This window comes from Columba livia, chromosome 21 (genome assembly GCF_036013475.1).
Source record: "Columba livia isolate bColLiv1 breed racing homer chromosome 21, bColLiv1.pat.W.v2, whole genome shotgun sequence".
NCBI classification, from domain to species: domain Eukaryota; kingdom Metazoa; phylum Chordata; class Aves; order Columbiformes; family Columbidae; genus Columba; species Columba livia.
The window spans coordinates 5,914,481-5,934,749 of NC_088622.1; the positions used below are offsets into that span (position 1 = coordinate 5,914,481).

The 20,269-nt window shown below is 54.8% G+C and overlaps 1 protein-coding gene across 3 annotated transcripts in view; it reads right to left on the reverse strand.

Moving 5' to 3' along the window:
- Window positions 1–564: 564 nt before the first annotated feature.
- The window catches only part of PLEKHM2 (pleckstrin homology and RUN domain containing M2), a 29,476-nt gene continuing 9,771 nt past the window's right edge, over window positions 565–20,269 (reverse strand). For 2 of the 3 annotated variants that reach the window (XM_065037643.1, XM_065037641.1), the window contains exons 2-20: window positions 18,720–18,826; window positions 17,680–17,789; window positions 15,966–16,065; window positions 15,381–15,468; window positions 14,697–14,883; window positions 12,588–12,647; window positions 9,848–10,085; window positions 7,306–8,070; window positions 6,982–7,051; window positions 6,803–6,893; window positions 6,068–6,132; window positions 5,234–5,322; window positions 4,497–4,629; window positions 4,211–4,401; window positions 3,874–3,939; window positions 3,205–3,364; window positions 2,576–2,755; window positions 2,381–2,497; window positions 565–1,668 (exon numbers count right to left, since the gene is read on the reverse strand). In XM_065037643.1, the coding sequence (XP_064893715.1) occupies window positions 1,531–1,668; window positions 2,381–2,497; window positions 2,576–2,755; window positions 3,205–3,364; window positions 3,874–3,939; window positions 4,211–4,401; window positions 4,497–4,629; window positions 5,234–5,322; window positions 6,068–6,132; window positions 6,803–6,893; window positions 6,982–7,051; window positions 7,306–8,070; window positions 9,848–10,085; window positions 12,588–12,647; window positions 14,697–14,883; window positions 15,381–15,468; window positions 15,966–16,065; window positions 17,680–17,789; window positions 18,720–18,826 (2,955 nt within the window). In that variant the 3' untranslated portion in view covers window positions 565–1,530. The remainder of the gene's footprint in view (window positions 1,669–2,380; window positions 2,498–2,575; window positions 2,756–3,204; window positions 3,365–3,873; window positions 3,940–4,210; window positions 4,402–4,496; window positions 4,630–5,233; window positions 5,323–6,067; window positions 6,133–6,802; window positions 6,894–6,981; window positions 7,052–7,305; window positions 8,071–9,847; window positions 10,086–12,587; window positions 12,648–14,696; window positions 14,884–15,380; window positions 15,469–15,965; window positions 16,066–17,679; window positions 17,790–18,719; window positions 18,827–20,269) is intronic. The other variant, XM_065037642.1, reaches the window with a different exon arrangement.

The window sequence follows — 20,269 nt, forward strand, 5'->3', positions numbered from 1 at the left end:
GAAATGCTTTGAAATTGGAGCTTTGCAGGTCAAAAAGCTGCAGGGGGGGGTCACTGTTGTGTGCTGTCCCCCCTCCTGGCTTCCTGTTTTTAGGGCTTCTCGGTGACACCCCTGGAGACCCGGGTTTACACCACAGCCGAGCCACGCTGGTGATGACTACGGGTGGGGGGAAACCGCCCAATGGCTGCCCCATCCCCAATATCCCCCCCCTTTCATCCCCAAAGGCGAGGGCAGGTCCATGGGCTGGTGGGTCATGCTGGGGCTGCCCTGGGGCTGTTTATTCCTTGTCTAGACTGGGAACATCCCCCGGATTCAGGGATAAAGGAGGCTGGAGTGTCAGGCCGGATAACTGGGGGTTGAAGCCGTGAACGTGCCCCGCTGCAGGGTGAACGCCGCTGGGGTTCAGCGCGGGGCCGGGGAGCACGTCCTTGTCCTCCCCTTCCCTCCTCCTCTTCCTCCCCAGCCCGAATCTCTCCTTCTGTCCTCAGAGCAACATCGCGGCTCCAGCATCACAGGGGGAGGAAGAACAGGAGCCCGTGGCGTGGAATCTGTCATAGGGCCAAATCCGCGTTACCAATGAATATTTATTTGGGGATGGGGGAAAGGAAGCAGATGTATATACATATACATTCAGTCACGTACGTTTCCTCCCAGAAAAAGGCCCCGTGAATGTATATTACATGAGAAGGTCTCTAGATTATTATTATCATTATTTAAAAGCTGGGGTTGTGCCTCAAAGGGCTCATGGTGATGGGTCCTCGCTGGCCTGGGATGGGGCAAGCCGAGATGGGGACACGCTTGGTGGCAGCCGTGCGACAACGTCCCTTGGGAACATCGGACTCGATCTCTTCTCTCCCCCGGCACATGGAGCCAGCGTCCAAACCTCAAACCGGCTTCTGAGATCTCCTAAAACGGTGCTGGCACGTTCAAAGCCAAATATTTGGCCCCGGTCCTTCTTCCTAACCCTCACATCTCATCGCCAGGCTGGGGAGTGGTTTGGTGATGTCTGGAGGCCCCGGGTGGCATCTCCGGGAGATGCTGGAGGTGAAGCGGTGCCGCATCGGTGATTGTGAGCAAGAAAACATGCACGGCAGCGATTTAATGTTCCCATCTCGCCGCCTCTACCTCCCTACCCTGTTTGAAAATGAACAACTCCTCCATCCCGCTCCCCACCGCGCCGGGGGACGCTCATCCCCAGCCCACCCCGCTCCCCCGCCTCCCTCGTTACTATGCGAAATTATTCCACAAATGGCAAATTATTTTGCCCTGTGGTGGCCGGGCGAGGAGGAGGGCACAGGCTTGTCTGCGCAGCTACAAGGAAACGTGCTGAAGTATCCGTTTGCTCCCCAAAATGCGCTGGACGTCCCCGGCTCGGCTCGGCGGGGATGGGGTGCGGGGCCTGCAGGCACGTTCCTGGTGCGGCCCCAGCGATGGCAGGAGGGTCTGGGGCGCCAGTTGGTCGCGGGCAGCTGGATCCAGGCCCCGCTCGCCAAAAACGCGTCCCCGTCAGGCGTCCTCGCCCCACCAGGGTCAGCACCAGGGGTCCCGCTCCGCTCGCCCGCGGCAGAGGCTGTCGCTGCGCTGCCAGGCGCTGTCGATGAGGCTCTGAGCGTCTTCGCATTTCTTCTTGACGGCGGCGTCCAGAACGGCCTTGTGCAGGAGGTCGACCTGAAACACACGCGAGGGGTGGTCAGGACAGGGACGAGCAACAGCCGCTTCTCCTCCCTGTTGAAAAACCACCTCAAAACCAGATGGGAAATTTGCCCATGTCATACAAACGGGTGGTGGAGGGGGACGGGGATGACACAGGTGCCTCCCCACTGCCCCGCCAACCCTGGATGCCAGGGGACACGGGCTCCGAATGCCACATCCCGTGGTTGTACGGACATGGAGGAGCCTGGGCCTTTCCTGCCCTGCGTGGGGGAGCTGGGGTCACCCTGCAGGGAAAAATCTGCCCAGGTCTGGAGCATCTTTGTGATGAGGAGACACTGAGAGAGCTGGGGCTGTTGAGCTGGAGAAGAGAAGCTGAGAGGGATCTGATCAATGGATCAATATCTCAGGGTGGGTGTCAGAGGATGGACCAGACTCTGTTCAGTGGTGCCCAAGGCCAGGGTGAGGGGCAACGGGCACAGACTGAAGTACAGGAGGCTCCATCTGGACATGAGCAGAAACTTGTTTGCTGGGAGGTGCCAGAGCCTGGCCCAGGCTGCCCAGAGCGGGTGTGGAGTCTCCTGCTCTGAGACATTCACACCCCCTGGACCCCCCTGTGTGATCTGCTCTGTGACCCTGCGCTGGCAGGGCTGGGGGATCCCCAGGGGTCCCTTCAACACCAACCATTCCACGAATCTGTGATTCCTGTGATGCTGCCCCACACGCTCACCTGGTAGATGTTCCTCCATGCGACGTTCAGCGCTGAGAGGAACCTCTCCAGTTCTGTAGTGCAACTAAAATAGAGGACCCAGGAGGGCAGGAACTGCTCACGGTCCTGAGCAAACTCCTAAACACCAAGAGAGGGTCGAGGTGTCATCACTGTGTCTGTCCCCGGCCCCAGGCCAGCCCGAAGCACCGCACTCACCAGGATACAGTACTCCTTGCCGGCCTCCGTGGAGACGGTGGTGATGTCTGTCAGCTCCACGGTGCCCAGCGAGCGGAAGAAGCTTGTCTGACAGTCCTCGTGGCAGGTGAAAACCTTCTCGTCCGTCAGCACGAGGCAGCAGGGGACACAGGGCGAAGGGGTAACACCTTGGGGGATCACCTGGTGGGGAAAGGGAGGGGTTAGAATTTGGCACAAAGGAGACACATCTCCACGAGGGAGATAGAATCAGAGAGTCACTTTGGTTGGAAAAGCCCCTCAAGATCATCCAGTCCAACCACAACCCATCCTTGGCACTGCCCCATGTCCTGAGAACCTCATGTCCGTCTGTCCAGCCCTCCAGGGATGGTGACTCCAGCACTGCCCTGGGCAGCCTGTTCCAATGCCCCACAGCCCTTTGGGGAAGAAATTGTTCCCACATCCAACCTCAATCTCCCCTGGCGCAACTTGAGGCCGTTCCCTCTCGTCCTAAAGATCTCTTGGCTCAGGAGACATCTGCCTGCTCCATCCCAGCCAGACACGCCTGCTCCTGCCTGGGCTGTGCCCCAAAAAGGCTCCAGGTGAAGGAGGGGGGTGATGCACTCGTGTTTGGGGGCCTGTCCCCGGCTCACCCCTTTAGAGACAGCCTGGCAGAAGTACTGCATCCAGTCCGCCATGTCCTCCTCGTTGTCGGCGCTCAGCTCCAGGGAGGGCCGGTCCGTCAGGATCACCTGGAAGGAGTGGGGCCGGTCGGTGGTGTTGGAGCGCCGGCATCCCCCGCACTGCTCGCCGCTGGGAGAGAGGGGGAGGATGGAGATCAGCGGGACAGACTGAAAACAGCCTCCGCCTGCCCTTCCCGTGCTGCACGTCGCCCCTTTTCCCCCCAGTGCTTGCTTCCCAGCTCTGACATCCCCTGTGGCTGCTCCAAGGGCGGCCTCTGTCTCTGCAGATTGTGGTAGAGCTGGAGTTGAGCATGGTGGGTTTCACAGAATCATAGAATCACAGATGGTTTGGGTTGGAGGGACCTTCCCAGCTCACCCAGTCCATGAGCAGGGACATCTTCAGCAGCTCAGGTTGCTCAGAGCCCCGTCCAGCCTGGCCTGGGATGTCTCCAGGGATGGTTCATCCACCACCTCTCTGGCCAACCTGGGCCAGGCTCTCACCACCCTCAGGGCCAACATTTTCTTCCTCAAACTGACTGGATCACGATTTGCCCTGAAACACCACCCTGGATACCCCCAGGAGCTCCTGATCCCCAGATCCCTGCTGAATCTGGCTGCTACATCCCACCAGCCACTTACCCCATGTTGATGGAGAGCAGGGGAGTGACGTCCGTGCGGTCCGGGTACTGGTACAGAATCCCGTTGCTGCCATTTGGGAAGACAAAGAGAGGTGGTAACAAGTCAGCTCAGCTCCAGTAATGGCACAAACGCCCTCTGCTTCGGTCCCAGTGCCACCCCTGCCCTGCCCTTCACCCTGGCGTTGCATTTCTGCTGCCGAGCACCCACAACTGGTGGCTTTGTCCTCCCAGGTGACAAGATGGGGCCTCCCCATCTCCCAAGCAGCTCCTGGGCAGCAAACTGGTCCCAGCACCTTCTCTGACGAGCCTCAGTCCCGACCCGCAGCCCCAGTGCCCACCTGAGCACCACGAAGCAGGTTTTCCACTGCTCCTTGCCCAGGTAGGACGTCCCCGCCTTGTAGTGCAGGACGCCGTCCTTGGTGACGGCGTTTTCGGTGGAGGTGCAGCTGTTGGTGGTGGTTCCCAGCGCCTCGTCCATGGGGTCTTCCCAGTGCACGAGGCCATAAAAACGCACGACCATGTCGCAGGCCTGCGAGAGTCAGGCGGAGAAGTCAACAGGAGGGAATCTCCTGTGAGCCTTGAGCCTCCGCCACGTGTAGCGATGGTTGTGATATCCAAACTCACCTCGCACTTGGACTCCTGGGCCACAAACTTGGCGAGTGCCAGTTTCTCCATGGTGGCATCTGTGAGGATACTGGGGTACGGGGGCTCCCGGCACCCTTTGATCATGGCTGACTTCAGGGAGACCAGGAAGAACCTGAGAGGGAGACAGAGATCTCTGATGACGGCAGGGCCAACACCCCCTCATCTCTGGGCTTCCCTTCAATGTGGGCTTTTGGTCTGCCAGACCAAAGGGTCTAGAAACCAACCTACAGACCAAATGTGATAGGGGTTGTGAAGTCTGAGCTCCAGAAAGGAGACGGTTCAGACTGGGAGATGAACACTTATCCCTACAGAACCCAGAACCCAAACCCAGAATCCAGGCCCTAACGAGGTCACCTCCCTGAGCTGACAACATGCAGAGACCTGGGGACGTGCCTTGAAACTCGCGTATACCTGCTCATCCCAAGCAACACACAGGACGCGTAGTCTGCACCACCCGGAGGCTGGGAGCCTGAGGGACAGGGTGACTCCGGTGTGTATCCAGGAAGATACTTTGTGTTTAGCCACGCTCAAGGTACTTCCAGCTGCCTGCGGGGTTTAGCCAGTGGCATCAAACCAACCCCCACAGGATTTGTCATGAAGGGCTGTCACCGGAGTCTCCTGTATTCCCCAAATCACGCTGGGAGTCTGAGGCGCCAGCCAGAGGCCCTGCAGCCCGGGAGGAACGTGCCACGGTTCACCCATCGCTAAGAACTTACTCGGTGAGAGCCACGTCCGCGGTGTCGAGCAGGAACTGCTTCCTCCGATTAGTGCACACCAGCGTCACCGTCTGCTGATCCAGCCCGACCTGGGACACACACGAGCGGTTAGGAAAGGCCGGCAGGGGATAAGGGGGGTGGCGAGGCAAAGCAGGGCTGGACCCAACTTCTGGCCCTGGGGGAGAAGCTCAGCAGTCGCTCTGCTGCCCACAAGAAGACAGTGAAGGGACTTGAACATAAGACCTATGAGGAGAGGCTGAGGGAGCTGGGCTTGTTTAGTCTGGAGAAGAGGAGGCTTAGAGGTGACCTCATCACTCTCTAGAACTACCTGAAGGGCAGTTCTGGCCAGGTGGGGATTGGTCTCTTCTCCCAGGCATCAGCAATAGGACAAGGGGCCATGGGCTTAAACTCTACCAGGGGAAATTTAGGCTGGATATTAGAAAGAAATTCTTTACAGAGAGAGTGGTCAGGCATTGGAATGGCTGCCCAGGGAGGTGCTGGACTCGCCGTCCCTAGAGGTTTTTAAACTGAGATTGGACATGGCACTTAGTGCCATGATCTAGTAAACGGACTAGAGTTGGACCAAGGGTTGGACTCGATGATCTCTGAGGTCTCTTCCAACCCAGTCGATTCTGTGATTCTGTGATTCTGTGACAGGAGCAAGCTGGGTGCCCACAGAGGTGGCATTGGAAGGGATAACACTTTTAAGTCTCCCAGTTGCAAGGATTTGTTGGCCAAATGGGACAGAGAGCCCCCCAAAAACACCCCACCGTGATGCTCCTCACAGCCCTGCGAGCAGAGAGGTGAGGACAGACCCCGCCAAGCTGCGCTCACCGAAACATAGTCCAGCTCGTTATAGGAAACGGCCTCCTCCACCATGTACGGCTTCTCCGCTGCCCCTGGCACAGACACAAAAAGCCACGTGAAGGGGGGAAAAGGAGCCCAGCACCGCACAGCAGTGGTGACAGACCTGCAACCCAATCCGTGTCCCAAAATGTGTCACATCCAAATAGCTACTCTCTTTGTTCAACCCCGTCCTCTATGGTATCTAGCAGAGGCATTTTCCAAAACACTTGCCATTTATCTAACTCTATTGTCTCCAATGGGAGCAGACTTATAGTACTGGCAAGGGGCTTTTGCAGTTGTTGCGTGTATGTGGTTTTAAACAAGGTGGGATGGGTGGGAGGGCAGGCTCTGTGTTCTCCAGCACTGGAAAGCCTGACAATGAAATAAGGAGCTCAGCAGTTTAATGTGGTTTCCTGGGGGTGTGTGGGGTGTCCGTTTTTGGGTCAGTTCCCTGAAGAGATGAAGTTTTCCCCTCCTTTATGGGGGAAGCTCTCAAGAAGCATTGCAGCTCTGAAATCCCTCGTGAAATGCTTGAAGTTTAGAAGCACGGAGCGGGACAGAGGTATATCCAGGGCTTCCTGGGGACAAATCAACCTGAGCTCCCTATGGTGGTTACAGGAGACACGAGGGAGCTGGGGGTGAAGGTGGAGAGCTACGGTGCCCTGATTTATGGACAAAGGATGGATCACGCGAGGCTCCCTCCCTGCCGTGGGGATGGGATACCTTTGCGGATCAGGTACACGTAGCAATCAGTCAGCAGGACATAGATGAGCTGCAGGTTCCCCTCCATGTGCCCGGTGCTCATTCGGATCATCTGTGTGGAGAGAGAAGAGCCCTCAGCCCACGGGTGACACCAGCACAGAGCCGTTCCCTTTGCGGGAGATGGGCGGTGACCACCTTACCCTGAACAACTGCTCCTCATTCTCCCGAAAGACGTGGATCATCAGCAGGAGGAGATGGTTGTTATCCACCCTGTGAAGAGAAACAGAAGAGGATGGATGTAAACGTGTGGCTGGGGTTGTCCAGGAAGGGCAATCCTCTTTGTTTTTGCACTCATCCGTGATTTAGGCACTTGTTGCCCCCCCAAGACCTTCTCCTCGTGACTTTGTGCATCACCTTCATCCTGCAAAAGGCTGGGCTTTGTCCCCCAAACCAAGGATGAAGTGCCAGCTTGAGCTCAAGATCATTTGGCAGGTGCTCTCCCCCCTGAGCAAACCCAGCCTCACCTGAACTCGGAGGGGTGGCTCAGCTCCGAGGGGCTGCCCTGACCTTCCTCCACACCAGAGTCCTCGGCGCTGCTCGCGGACGGGCTGGGCTGCTCCTTCTGCGGCTCACAGGGAGCCTGGGGGGTGGCAGGTTCCGTCTGGCCAGTTTGGGCTTCACCACTTGTCCCTCCAGACCCCTCTACTGCCCCAACTGCTTCTCCCTCTCTGTTTTCTTCTTCTTCTTCAGGAGCCTCAGCGCTACCAGAAACATGTGGCGGTTGGCCAGGCCCTGGAGCGTCATGGTGGCCACCACCTGGTGCAGCAGCGTTTGGACTCTCAACGGTAAAGCGGTAGAAGTCCATGGGGGCTGAAATCCCCTCGCTAAAGTCGCCAGAGGACGATCCATCCGGGGTCTCCCCTGGCGTGCCGGTCCGAAAGGACTGCCCGGGGGGCTCGAGGGGGACATTCCAGCCACCAGGGTCCAGTTGCCCGTTGAGTTTGTCCATCACCTTGCTCAGCGGCTGCCCCACACTCTCCATGGACGTGTCCTTCATCTCGGGGATGCGGAGGGCCAGCTGGCCCAGGGCAGAACGGTCGCGACCCTCCTCCTGCCCGCCCGGGGCAGCAGGACCATCATCTCTCTGCGGGTCCTCTCTGTCACTCAACCCGTTGATGCCGCTGTCACCGCTGGTCTGCTGGGCCTCGGGCATTACGGGTGCAGGGGTGTTCACCGGCTCCTCGGGCTTCACTTTCTTCTTCTTGCCTGTTTTTTTCTTCTTGGCTAATCTGTGTGGTGAGAGACCAAGAGAGATGTCACTCACCTGTGACTTTTGCCATGTAGAATCTCAGAATCATTTTGGTTGGAAAAGCCCCTCAAGATCAAGAGTCCAACCATAACCCACCCCTGTCCCTGCCCCATGTCCTGAGAACCTCATGTCCGTCTGTCCAGCCCTCCAGGGATGGTGACTCCAGCACTGCCCTGGGCAGCCTGTTCCAATGCCCCACAGCCCTTTGGGCAAGAAATTGTTCCCCACATCCAACCTCAACCTCCCCTGGTGCAACTTGAGGCCGTTTCCTCTGCTCCTGGCGCTTGTTCCTGGGGAGCAGAGCCCGACCCCCCTGGCTCCAAGCTCCTTTCAGGCAGTTCAGAGATCAGAAGGTCTCCCCTCAGCTCCTGTTCTCCAGCTGAACCCCCAGGTCCCTCAGCCGCTCCATCACACTTGTGCTCCAGCCCCTCACCAGCTCCGTTCCCTTCTCTCCACTCGCTCCAGCACCTCAAGGCCTTTCCTGGTGTGAGGGGCCCTAAACTGCCTCCAGGATTCGCAGTTTGGCCTCACTGTGCCCAGCACAGGGACGGTCGCTGCCCTGGCCCTGCTGGCCACACCAGTGCCAGTACCAGCCAGGATGCTGGTGGCATTTTTGGCCACCTGGGCACACACTGGCTCATGTTCAGCCGCTGTCACCAACACCCCCAGGTCCTTTTCTGCCCAGCACTTTATAGCCGCTCTTCCCTGAACCTGGGCACGCGCTGGCTCACATTTATCATCGAGATGATGGGAAGGAAGGAGTTTTCAAGAGGAGGTGGGAAAGCCGTGTCCCTGGTGGCCAGAAGAGGGAGATGTGGGCTGGAGGCTTCCCCCCTGTAAGCATTCAGGCCTCCCACGGCACCCAAAGTGCTGCTGGGTCACCTTTTTTTGTGCAGCAAGCACGGTGCTCCCCTTCCTCTGTGTCTGCTGTGCTGGGTGAAATGTAATCCCGCTCCTCTGCTTCTCCCAGAAAAAAACAGGGCGCCAGAGCCAAGCACAGGCCTGCTGGGCTGGTTTTGGGGTGTCCTTATCCCCAGGTGTGAGCAGACGGAGCCTTGAGCTCTTTGTCTGGGTTTATGGGCTCCGAGGGACCCCTGGGGATCTCCTCTGCAAGAGCCAAACACCAGCAGCTCTGCGGAGGCGTCTCCCTCAACAGGTTCGGCCACAGCATCTCAACAAGCAAGAGGAAGGATGGGAGAGAAGATCCGAGACCCAGCGTTGCTTCAAACCTGCCACCAGCTGGAGAAAACCTAAAATAATAGCCCACAGATTCCTCTGAACTGCCTGATACAGACTGTCAGGTGAAAGTGTTTATGCTGAGCCAGCCTGTAGCTCTGAGGAACTCACTTTGTTGGCACCTACAGAGCATCAGTTGGTGTCTGGAGGCATAAAATCACTTTCTCATGATTGTACCCCTCTTCCCCGAAAATAAGACCTACCCCAAAAATAAGCCCTAGCATGATTTTTCAGGATTTTTGAGGATCCTCAAAATACAAGCCCTACTCCAAGAATAAGCCTTAGTTACAGTTCATAAAAAAAGCCAATTTAAAAAGTGTCCAGACAGCTATAAATGTAAAAAAAGGCATGTTTTGGAGCAAAAATTAATATCAGACCCTGTCTTCTTTTCAGGGAAACAGGGTATCAAGGCTACACCACACATGCTGTCTCCCTTGGGGTAGAAGAGGTGGCACATCAGCAGCTTCTGGTGACAGAGACACTTAGGGACGTGTTTCTAGCGCAGGCAGCTCAGTCCCTACCTGATGACCTCCAGCTCCGTGCAGCTCTCGGACTGGTCCGTTCCTTCAGGGGTGGCTTCTGTCTTCTCCTGAGAAGCCGTGTGCACCGGCGTGGTCTCAGTGGAGGACAAGGGCACGTCGGCTTTCTCCTCGTTGAAGGGGTTGTAGCGCTGCGTCGGGCTCTTCACCGAGGCCTTGGCACCGTTGGCCTCGGAGGCGGTGGAGCGCGAGCAGCTCAGCGTGTCCGTGAGGTCTCCGTCTGCAAAGACAAGAAGGAAAAGCGGGGTGAACGTCAGCTCGGGCGCCCGGAGCGAGTCGAATCAAGCAAAGCTGCGCGCTGGGGGCTCGGGGTGCTACGTGGTCACCGCGCTGCTCGCAGCGACCCCTTCCCGGGCACCGGCCGAGCTTCCTCGGGCTTTTTGCAAGGAGGGACGGACAGGCCAGCGCGAGACCCAGCAGCATTTTGCACCCAATGCAATTTAGACAATGCCTGGAAATAACAGCTGGGTCACCCAGGAGCCGGCAGCTGGATTAAGAAGTAGAGGTGGAGTCCTTGGGAAGGAACTTGGGGGGTCTTGGGGCAGAACTTGAAGGGTCTTGGGGCCACGGAGCTCCTTATCAAGGTGACAGCGAGATCACTTCTCACACTGCTGATTGTCCCCTGCGATGGGGTCTCAGGAAGACGCTGGCTTGGCTACGAGGGCAGAAATGGAACCAGCGCGCCGAGCAGCGATCCTTACGGAGCCGGCTGCTTTTCTCGGCTCACACGTGACACAGGCGGGGCTGCAGGTGTGGAGAGGGGACACACAGCATTCACCGGGTGTGGGGACAGCAGGCTGCACAGACAGGTCGTAGCACAACCCGTTTGGCCCGTGTTAGTCTTCAGAGGGAAAAGGAGCAGCGGAGAAGTCATGCGTGGAGTTATCCATCCCCAAAGTCACGCTTACAGGAAGTTACCCCTGCCCTTCTCTACTCCAGCGCCCTACACCAGCTAGAAAGCTCTTGCTGGGCAGGGAGGTCCCTCCTGAAGGAAACCGCAGCCCTGGCCAACTGATTTGGGGGCACAGGGTTTGAGCAGGAAAATGAAACTTCTTATAAAAATCGAATAAAGGCCGTTTTGTGATGGCTGATTTCAAAGCGCGTGTTTGTTCCCATTGAAACGCTGCCCCGCAGCACGGAGGGTGTGAAGTCCATCGAGGGAAGGAAACCAGGGAGATAACATTGACATTAAAGGGAAAATAAAATGTTTAAAAGCTATTTCAGCCCTGGGCTTCTAGCCTGTATCACCAAAACAAATGTAATTTCTTTTGCCTCCTCCTTCTGTTTGGATAAAATGATCTTTGTCCAAAATACAGAATTTTACCCCAAATGCATCCACTGAAAACAGGGAACTGCCCCAACTTTCTTAACGTCTTGCTCTGTGTACAAACGGCAAGGAATCGGTCAGTAGGTAACCTGGAAGGGGTTTAGGATGAGAGCTTTGCTATGGCCGGGGTTTGCTCAGCACACACGCAGCACAGAGCATCGGTGGATCACCAACTCTGCAACCGGAATCTGCATCGGGGAGCCTGTCACCCCTCCGAAAACCACCGGGATTTGCCCCCAGCGTCCCTCGGCTTCTCCCCGCCCGCACGGAACACCCGCGGTGAAGCTGGTCGCCGGGTGCTGGGTTTGGAAAGGTGGTTTGTCCTCTCTGGGCGTACCCTCCAGCTTCAGGGACACGTTAAACCATCTCTGGGAGCATCTCTGCGCGTGGGGTAAGAAAGAAGATGAGAGGGAGCGTGTTAGAGGCATCCACATGGAATCCAGGCAGAATTTCCCCAGATATTCAGGCGGTACCGGCCACGGCAATTTGGATCCAACGCTCCGTCCAGCTTTTAGCTGCACAGGACAGAGCGGGGCTGTATTTCCTCCAGGGTTAAAGCAGAGGGTTCTGCTCCCGTGACACACAAAGGGGCTGCGTGGGGAGGGAGGAGAATGAGTTCCTCTCCAACAGGCACGTGCTCTTGGCCGTAAAGGCCAGACATAGCAGACAAGTCGGTTTTAATAGTGCTAGAATAAAATTAAAAGGAAGCGCAGTGACCCAAACTGAGCACAGCGATGTGCTGCATGTTGTGGCTTCAAGAGCGAAGTTTTGATACAGGAGAGCAGCAAATTAATCCCCGCAAAAGGCCCCAAATTAAAGAAGGCAGAATTAATTCAGCTGTTTTCCAGGGCTTTCAGGAAAATCAATGACGGTGGATCAGTTTTTCAAGCTGCGTGCTTTACCCCAAAGAGGAAATCCACAGCGTGAGGTCGGCTGGCACGCTCACGGCCACTCATCCCCACCCGCCAGCTTCACGTGGGGGTGATTTTGCCCTTTTCTTTTATAACCTTGTATAAAGGCTCCTTCATCAACACAGGCCGTAACGTGTCGAGCCACAGAACCGCACTCGAAATTCCAGCCTCACAGCTGTTACACCGAGCGCTGGGGCGGACGCGTCTGCAAGACACGGAGGCATCGTCAGAGGCTGGAAAACATCCCTCCGCTCTGGGATACACGGCTGGGAGCTGGGGAAAGCTTTGCCCATGGTCTCACAGCTGAGACACACAATTTCCCACCTTGGGGGACCAATTCTGCTCCGTTCTGCCTTTACCGAATTCCATCTAGATGTGGGGGTTGCTTGTTAAAAGAACTGAACGGGGCAGCATGCAGCAAGCATCAGGTGGCAGCAATGCAGAGAGAAAAACCAAAAGGTTGTAACAGATGAGCGTGTCCCACCTTCCCAGTCTCTGCTGGGCATGGTCTGCATTGCTGGAAAGACATCTCCAAAATCATAATCTATAAAAACGAGGGATAAAACTCAGGATTAGAAATACAAGTAAGTGGGGAGAGGGGAAGGGGGAACAGGGGAGAGTGTGAAGGGGACCTGGGGATGGGGTGGGAAAGGAGAGCAACAAAATAATATTCCACTGGTTTCTGAAATGCATGAGAAAATAGTTCGGGAACATGGATGCAAAATGGAAACCAGCTGCACTAACATTCCTGCTGGTGTTTGTGTTACAGGAGCTACAACAGGACCAGCGAAGGATGAAGGCCCCATTATATTATACAAGCTGCTGGAAAGCTAAACCATAAAAATGGTTGGTGTCATCTATGGCATCAGGGATGCTCTCTGGGAAGCAATTTAAGTGTGCCTCAGTTTCCCCACTTCACACTTACCTCCCATAGATACTGTGATGTTTGTCTCATTAATGTTTGCAAAGCCAGGGGAATGAATAAAGAGAAAAACTTGCTCTCTGATCCTAAAATGCCCAGCTCACCTACACCCCCAGCAAGATGCTGCTGTTGAAATGATGAGCAGTGAAGTATTTACTGGGGTTTAATTCCTCCAGGCTCTGACATCTCCACCGTCCTGGTCCCACAACAGGGGACAGCACCTGTACATCAGCACCGAACTGCTCTGCGCGTGGGGAAACAGACAGAGGCCACAACCACTGCCCGGACACGCGGAATAACCAAAATCCAGCTCCAAAATGCCCTTGATCTCTCCTCCAAACCCTTCTTCGCTTGAGCATTAAGCTTCTGTCCACCAGACGCAGGCAAACCCAAGTGACAGCCCTCGCCCAGTGCGCAGGGACAGGCAGATGTGCTGGCACCGAGACACGTTCTGCTGAGCGAGGAACAGGAATACGAGCCCAGGGGATGCAGCAAGAACTGAAACAGCTGCTTATGTCAAACCTCTGGGGACCAGGGCGATTCTTCCCCTGACTTGTTGCTCGGTTCCTCATGCTGTCCCCAACTTACCTGGGATGCTGGGGGTTTGGCATAAGCAAGTCCCCAAAAGCAAGTCCCCAAAAGCAAGTCCCCTTTCATGCTTATAGCATGAGTGTGAATGCCACGGTGAGCCTAAAACAGCGCTGGGCTTCAAAGTGCTTTGCTAAAACGATGCAAATGCCCATCCCGGCTGTTCCTTCTCGGCATCTTCAGTATCTGCGGTTTCTATCTTGCACATAAAATGCAACCAGTGGACCCTCGTCTCGGACCCATCTATTCCAGAATCCCTGGGTCTCGCTTTGTTCAAACTGACACCAAAGAAGGAACAGGGAAAACATTTTGGATGAGGAACAGCAGCAGCAGAGCTGCTCCTTTATGATAGAGGCAAAGGGGTGAGTGCGACACTGAAGAGGAAAAACCAGCACCTTTAGGACCACTGGCTGCCTTCCCCTCAGAATGCAGACATGGAGAGAACACTCTGGAAACTATTCCCTGCCACCTCCAGCACATTGAGGCTCTGGACTGCAAAATAAGCAGCTAAGAAATGTCCTCTGCAGCCCTGCGAACCTGCTCTGAACTGGAAACCGCATTTAGATATTGGGAGATTTCTCCAGTTCTTGCAAAAACACACACCCTAGAATGGGAACACAGCTTGGGGTGATTGGCAGGGAAAGTCCTTCTCTCCCGGTGCGAGGCAAAGGGGACGTTCACAGCTTACAGAATCATCGGATCACAGATGGTTTGGGTTGAAGGGACCTTCCCAGCTCATCCAGCCCATGAGCAGGGATACCTTCACCAGCTCAGGTTGCTCAGAGCCCCGTCCAGCCTGGCCTGGGATGTCTCCAGGGATGGTTCATCCACCACCTCTCTGGCCAACCTGGGCCAGGCTCTCACCACCCTCAGGGCAACAATTTCTTCCTCACATCTAGCCTAAATCCCAGCTTAAATCCCAGCACCTCCCAGGGCAAGACAAGAGAGACCCACAGCCTATCTGCTGCGTTTCTCGCTTTGGTTTCTTCTAGCCCATCATTTTCTACCTCGTTCTGTGTCTCGTCTGGTCCAGCAACTCGGGGGAAGCGAGTGTGTGAACCACCTCCGAAACAAACCACTGACCTTCGCTGGACGGAGCGATGGCGCTGTCGTCCCATTCCAGGTTGGTGGAGGTGACCGAGTTGAAGGAGTTGAGGGAGAGGCTGTCCGAGCCGTGCATGGAGCTGGGCAGGCGGTCCTCAAAGTCGAGCAGGTACTGAGGTTTGTAGTAATCGGGCATGTACGGGGCCAGATCCAGGTAAGGAGCGTCCTGCAGAGAGGAGAGCGTGGGCTGAGTCAGGCTCTGAGTCAGCACACAGTTATTAGCAGAGTCAAAATGACAGGGCTGTCCTTGAACGTCCTCTGACTGCTCGTTTCTGCCGCCTTTCAGAGGAAACCCCGCAGCCCCACTGCGACACCGAGGGCTCGCCAGCCGTTTTGTGTTTACCTGGAGGGACGCCAGCATTTCATAGGTTCACTTCTCTATCCCCATCAATCTGCCTCACTCCTCCTCTGAACTGTGCAGAGGAATAACTGAGCAAAAGGAATAAATCCTGTCGCTGCACCTCCAAAGATCCCAGCCTGGAGATTTTCCTTGTTCATGTTTCTAGCTGAAGGTCAACGAGAATGGCTGGACTTGATGATCTTGAGGGTCTTTTCCAATCAAAATGATTCCACAATTCCAAGGAAGTAAACCCTGGACCTCTGACACCCAGGACTCCACATACTCGCTCTCCCAGAGCCAAGAGAAGCAGATAACACACTCACCAGATCCAAGTCAAAGCGGATGAACTCCAGCCCGGACACCAGCGTTAAGAACAAGGTCAGATGATCGTGACTGCAAACCAAGGCATTCCTGCAGCACGGATAAAACAGGAGAGCTTTAGAGATGTGGGAAAGAGGAGAAGTAGCTACAAACACCCTTCTGCTTTCGTGGCAGCGTGTCTCCGAGCTGCTGAACACACGGCTGCAGAGCTGTGAGCCTGCTGCTTGCCTCCCAAGAGCAATGGCAGAGATGGGCAGACATGTGTGGCATCTACAATGTGCTGTCCCCAAACGAGCTACAGCCAAATTTCCAGGTGTCCACCGGAGCGGGGACACTGGAAAAGAGCTACAGCAGCTTCTTGGAAAACACTGAAGAATATAAAGGGTAGATCTGGGAGTCAAGCAGGAAAGATGCTCTTACATAAGACAGTGCATCCAGATCTGGGACCTTGAAATCAATCATGCAAAACCCACAAGGAAAGGTCAGACCCTGATCAACTCTTTGATGCACACTGGAAAATTAGGGCTGGCTTCTGCCAAAAAGGGGTGGCAATGAGAACCCGAATGAGAACGGGCTGGGATGCTCACTTGACGTAGTACTTGTGCAGCAGGCTGAGGTTCTCCTGGAACAGCCTCAAGTAGCTCTCCAAGGAGTTTTCATTGAGGGCTAAGTACAGCCATGCCCGGCCTGAAAAGGAAGCAGCACACAGATTTATCTTGTGGGGAAACACCTGAGAAGCGAAACAAGCCTGGAAATAATAATGAATCAGTCAAGACATGTTAAATCATTCATTCGCATTCGTGTCATTTCAGGGGAGCAACCGAGCGTTGGGGAAATCCGTGAGGAAAAACGAAGGGTCAGATTCGCCATTCGGAGTGGGAATAAGAGACGGCGTGTAGCTTGTTGAGAAGCAGACGCACAATTATGTCTCCCCAGTGAGATGAGAACCCTGCTGGCATTTCCAGGGGGATCAGGAGATGGGAGAGATGGAGGGAGAATCGCTCTGAATCAGCGCACGTGCCATTGGAGACATCACACAAATGCTGGTGCTGCGCTCGGCTCCGCTCTCACCATATGGGGCTTGGGCGCTGAAGGGTGTTGGGATAATCTCTGGGCACTGTCCTGCATCAAGAGCGGCCTCCGCGGTCCCAAAACTCTGCTACAGACTTGCGGCAGCATGGGGCAAACAACAGCTACAGCCATCACACGGTTACACCGGGACTCCCACCTCCTCGGCCTCAGCAAACGTCTGTCAGCTCACGGTAAATGTGGTGAACTTGGTGTATTTTGATTTAGGGACATTGTAAAAATGTCATTGTAACCACTGCAGTGTAAAGCATACATCTGTGAAAACTGTGTTTGAAGAAGTTCGCTTCAAAAAGCATTCACTCCTTGATTGGGGCGGGAGCAAACCAAAAGAACCAATAATATATTTGTATGGATTTCGAGTGTGTTTTTTGACACACGAACCTATGCAAACAGCACTTGCATTCCCTTGCGCCCCTTGGAACAGTGTTAAATAATAGTGCATCGGTTTTGCTGCGTAACTCCTGGTGGTAAGACTTCCTGAGAGCCTGTAAAACTTCTGTAACCACATATATAGGAGAAAAATAATCAATCCTCAAACAATTTAGAAGAAAGAAAACATTAGAGTGCATGAAATTATTTCTACCCTTTGGAACAAAAGTATAACAGACTCGTACAAATACAAGTATAATGGTCATTATTGCTTTCTAACAGCCTGATGGCTTTTAAAAGATCGCAAAGAATTGTGCCTAAAGATTTTATAAAACCTTTTCTACCTCTTGCAAAGCTGCTTTCCCTCCCTGCTTGTATATTTTATGCACTGCAGTTCTGTGTCAGCGCTAACATGTGGGAATTGTTCCAGGCTTCAGTATTCTAGCTTGAAATAGTGTAGGAGAATACTTCAGTTAATATTGCAATCTTGTATTATTTGTTAGTTATTAAGTTTTTTCTCTATATTTGTTGTATTTCCAAGTATTTTCTTCTGACTGCTGTAAGAATATGGTCTTCAAACGTGGGATGAACAGACGAAATGTTTCATGGAGATAAGGGTCTTATGGACATGGTTTAGAGGTAGACTTGGCAGCCTTGGATTAATGGTTGGACTCGAACTTAAAGGTTTTAAAGGATCTTAAAGGTCTTTTCCAACCCAAACAATTCTCGCTAGCTCTCGGTCTGTCTGCAGCTCCAGCCCCGAACGCGCCACCAGCACAACCTGCCAGATGTCCCCAAAGTGGGGTTTGTCCCCAAATCTGAGGCAGGTCTGCAGATACTCACTGCGTCCCAGGTTGGTGGCCACGTGCTGAAGCACTTCGATCTGTTTGATGGCTTCCCGGCGGGTGAAGTGAACGACCAGCACCCAGTAGCCTGAGGAGAGGTCTTGCAGGCTGGAAGAAAGAAAAATCAGACAAAGGTTAAGCAAGGGCTTTGTTACCCCATCCCAGTTACTGCTGGGTCCTACACTTGGGTCACTACAACCCCATGAATGCTACAGGTTCAGGGAAGAGCGGCTGGAAAGTGCTGGGCGGAAAGGGACCTGGGGGTGTTGGTGGCAGGGGCTGAACATAAGCCAGCGTGGGCCCAGGTGGCCAAAAAGGCCACCAGCATCCTGGCTGGTACCAGCACTGGTGTGGCCAGCAGGCCCAGGGCAGCGACCGTCCCTGTGCTGGGCACAGTGAGGCCAAACCGTGAATCCTGGGGCAGTTTTGGGCCCCTCAACTCAGGGCTCAAAATGGCGGCACCAGAATCACCTCAGGGCTCAAAATGGCGGCCAGAAGGGTGGCGGGATCACCTCACACCAAGAAAGGCCTTGAGGTGCTGGAGCGAGTGGAGAGAAGGGAACGGAGCTGGTGAGGGGCTGGAGCACAAGTGTGATGGAGCGGCTGAGGGACCTGGGGGTTCAGCTGGAGAACAGGAGCTGAGGGGAGACCTTCTGATCTCTGACCTGCCTGAAAGGAGCTTGGAGCCAGGGGGGTCGGGCTCTGCTCCCCAGGAACAAGCGCCAGGAGCAGAGGAAACGGCCTCAAGTTGCGCCAGGGGAGGTTGAGGTTGGATGTGGGAACAATTTCTTCCCCAAAGGGCTGTGGGGCATTGGAACAGGCTGCCCAGGGGCAGTGCTGGAGTCACCATCCCTGGAGGGTTGGACAGACGGACATGAGGTTCTCAGGACATGGGGCAGGGACAGGGGTGAGTTGTGGTTGGACTCGATCATCTTGAGGGTTTTTCCAACCAAAATAACTCTGACTCTAGATGGCTTCCCCATGCTGAGGCTCCACGCACGGTGACAAACACCCCAGAGTGCCAAGCTCCACACTTACCCGTAGAGCAGAGCGTGGTCCAGATGTTCGCAGAGCCGCTGCAGGACCTTGTCATGGTTTCTGATGGCTGGCGTCTCATCCTCACAGGCAGCAAAGTAGCTCTGCAGCTGCAAAAAGAAGAGACAGGATGGCTGAAACACCCTTCTACAGCCACCGAGGACACGGATGGGGATGCCAATATGCTCACAACCAGCATTAAACAGCTTTTTTTAATCTCTCAGCTTGCTAAACCTCAATGCAGGTTACTTACAGGGTGTAGCAACTGGTTCTAAGGGCACCCTAAAGGCAGTAACACACAGGGAGAACCTCACCCACAAAGATTCGTGCACTTTTCAGAGACGTGGCCCCAGCTGCACAACCAACTTCCCTGTTCACTGAGCAAACAGCTCTGCAGCCTTTTATGGTGGGGTTTTGGTGGTTTTTGCTGCCATCACAAAGCTGTTCAGAGCAGAAATAAATCAGAGATCTGGGTTCTGCTGGACCCTCCTGGTCACAGGTCCCTGGGGAGCCCTGGTTGGGGACAGATGTCACTTCCAGGTGTAAAAGATGCTCCGGGCCCAGGAGCATCGTTCTTGCAGGACACGCGCTCTGTGCTAAACCTGTGTGGGGTATCAGCAAAATTTCAGGATGCTGGGAAGAGACAGAGGTTTTATTACAACAGGCGGCTCGAGGTACCGATGCTCGAGCTTTCAAACCCAGGCGGGTACAGATCTCCAGATGAACAGCAGCGGGGACGCGGAGAATGCACAGGGCAGCGCAGCTAAGGACAGAGGGACGTGCATACGGGACAAAGGCAGCTCAATTAATCCCGAGTCCTTTGCTGGGGCGATGTTACATCATTACGCCGCATCACGTAGTTGTCGCTTTTTAGAAAACAAACAAACCAGGACAGCTCAACCCATCCTCGTTAACCCATTCGCAGCTGCAAAGGTGTCTCTGAAGCCAGCGCCGGCCCCGTCCTCTGCCGACAACAGCAAAAATTGCTTTTCCGCTTCTGCGAAACCTGCTGGAACTCCTAGAAATCCCCTTCCACCCAAATCCCACATCCCTTCCCCACTGACCTCCTCCTGCCCCTGAGCTTACGGATCTATTTAGGTCCCTGTCTCGCGCATTCCTGGCGCTCGGGCAGGGGGATTACTCGCCCGGGACGTAATCTCAGCTCCAGACGCCGCGTTTATTTGCCCCGTTGGGCAGAGTGAGCGCGGTTCAGCGAGCCACGGCAACACCTCACCCGTACGTACGTTATTTCGGTGACCTGGTCTTTGCCAAACCTCACCGGTTAAACGGTAGATTTAAACACCAAAAACTTGATGGGATTGTGCTTGTCGAGTCTGACTTGTCCCCAAAACTGGCTTATCCTAGTGAGTTATTACTAGAGCTGGAGAAGCTCCTTTATAAATTAATCCGGTCTCAAAGGGGACAAAGAACACCTCACGGCCCCTGGGGAACAACCCTCTTAAAAATATGAATATATCCAGCTCCAAAACCCTCCTGGTTTGGAGAATTTGAGTCTCTCCGGAGCTCTTGGGTAAGACGGGCGAGCCAGGCGT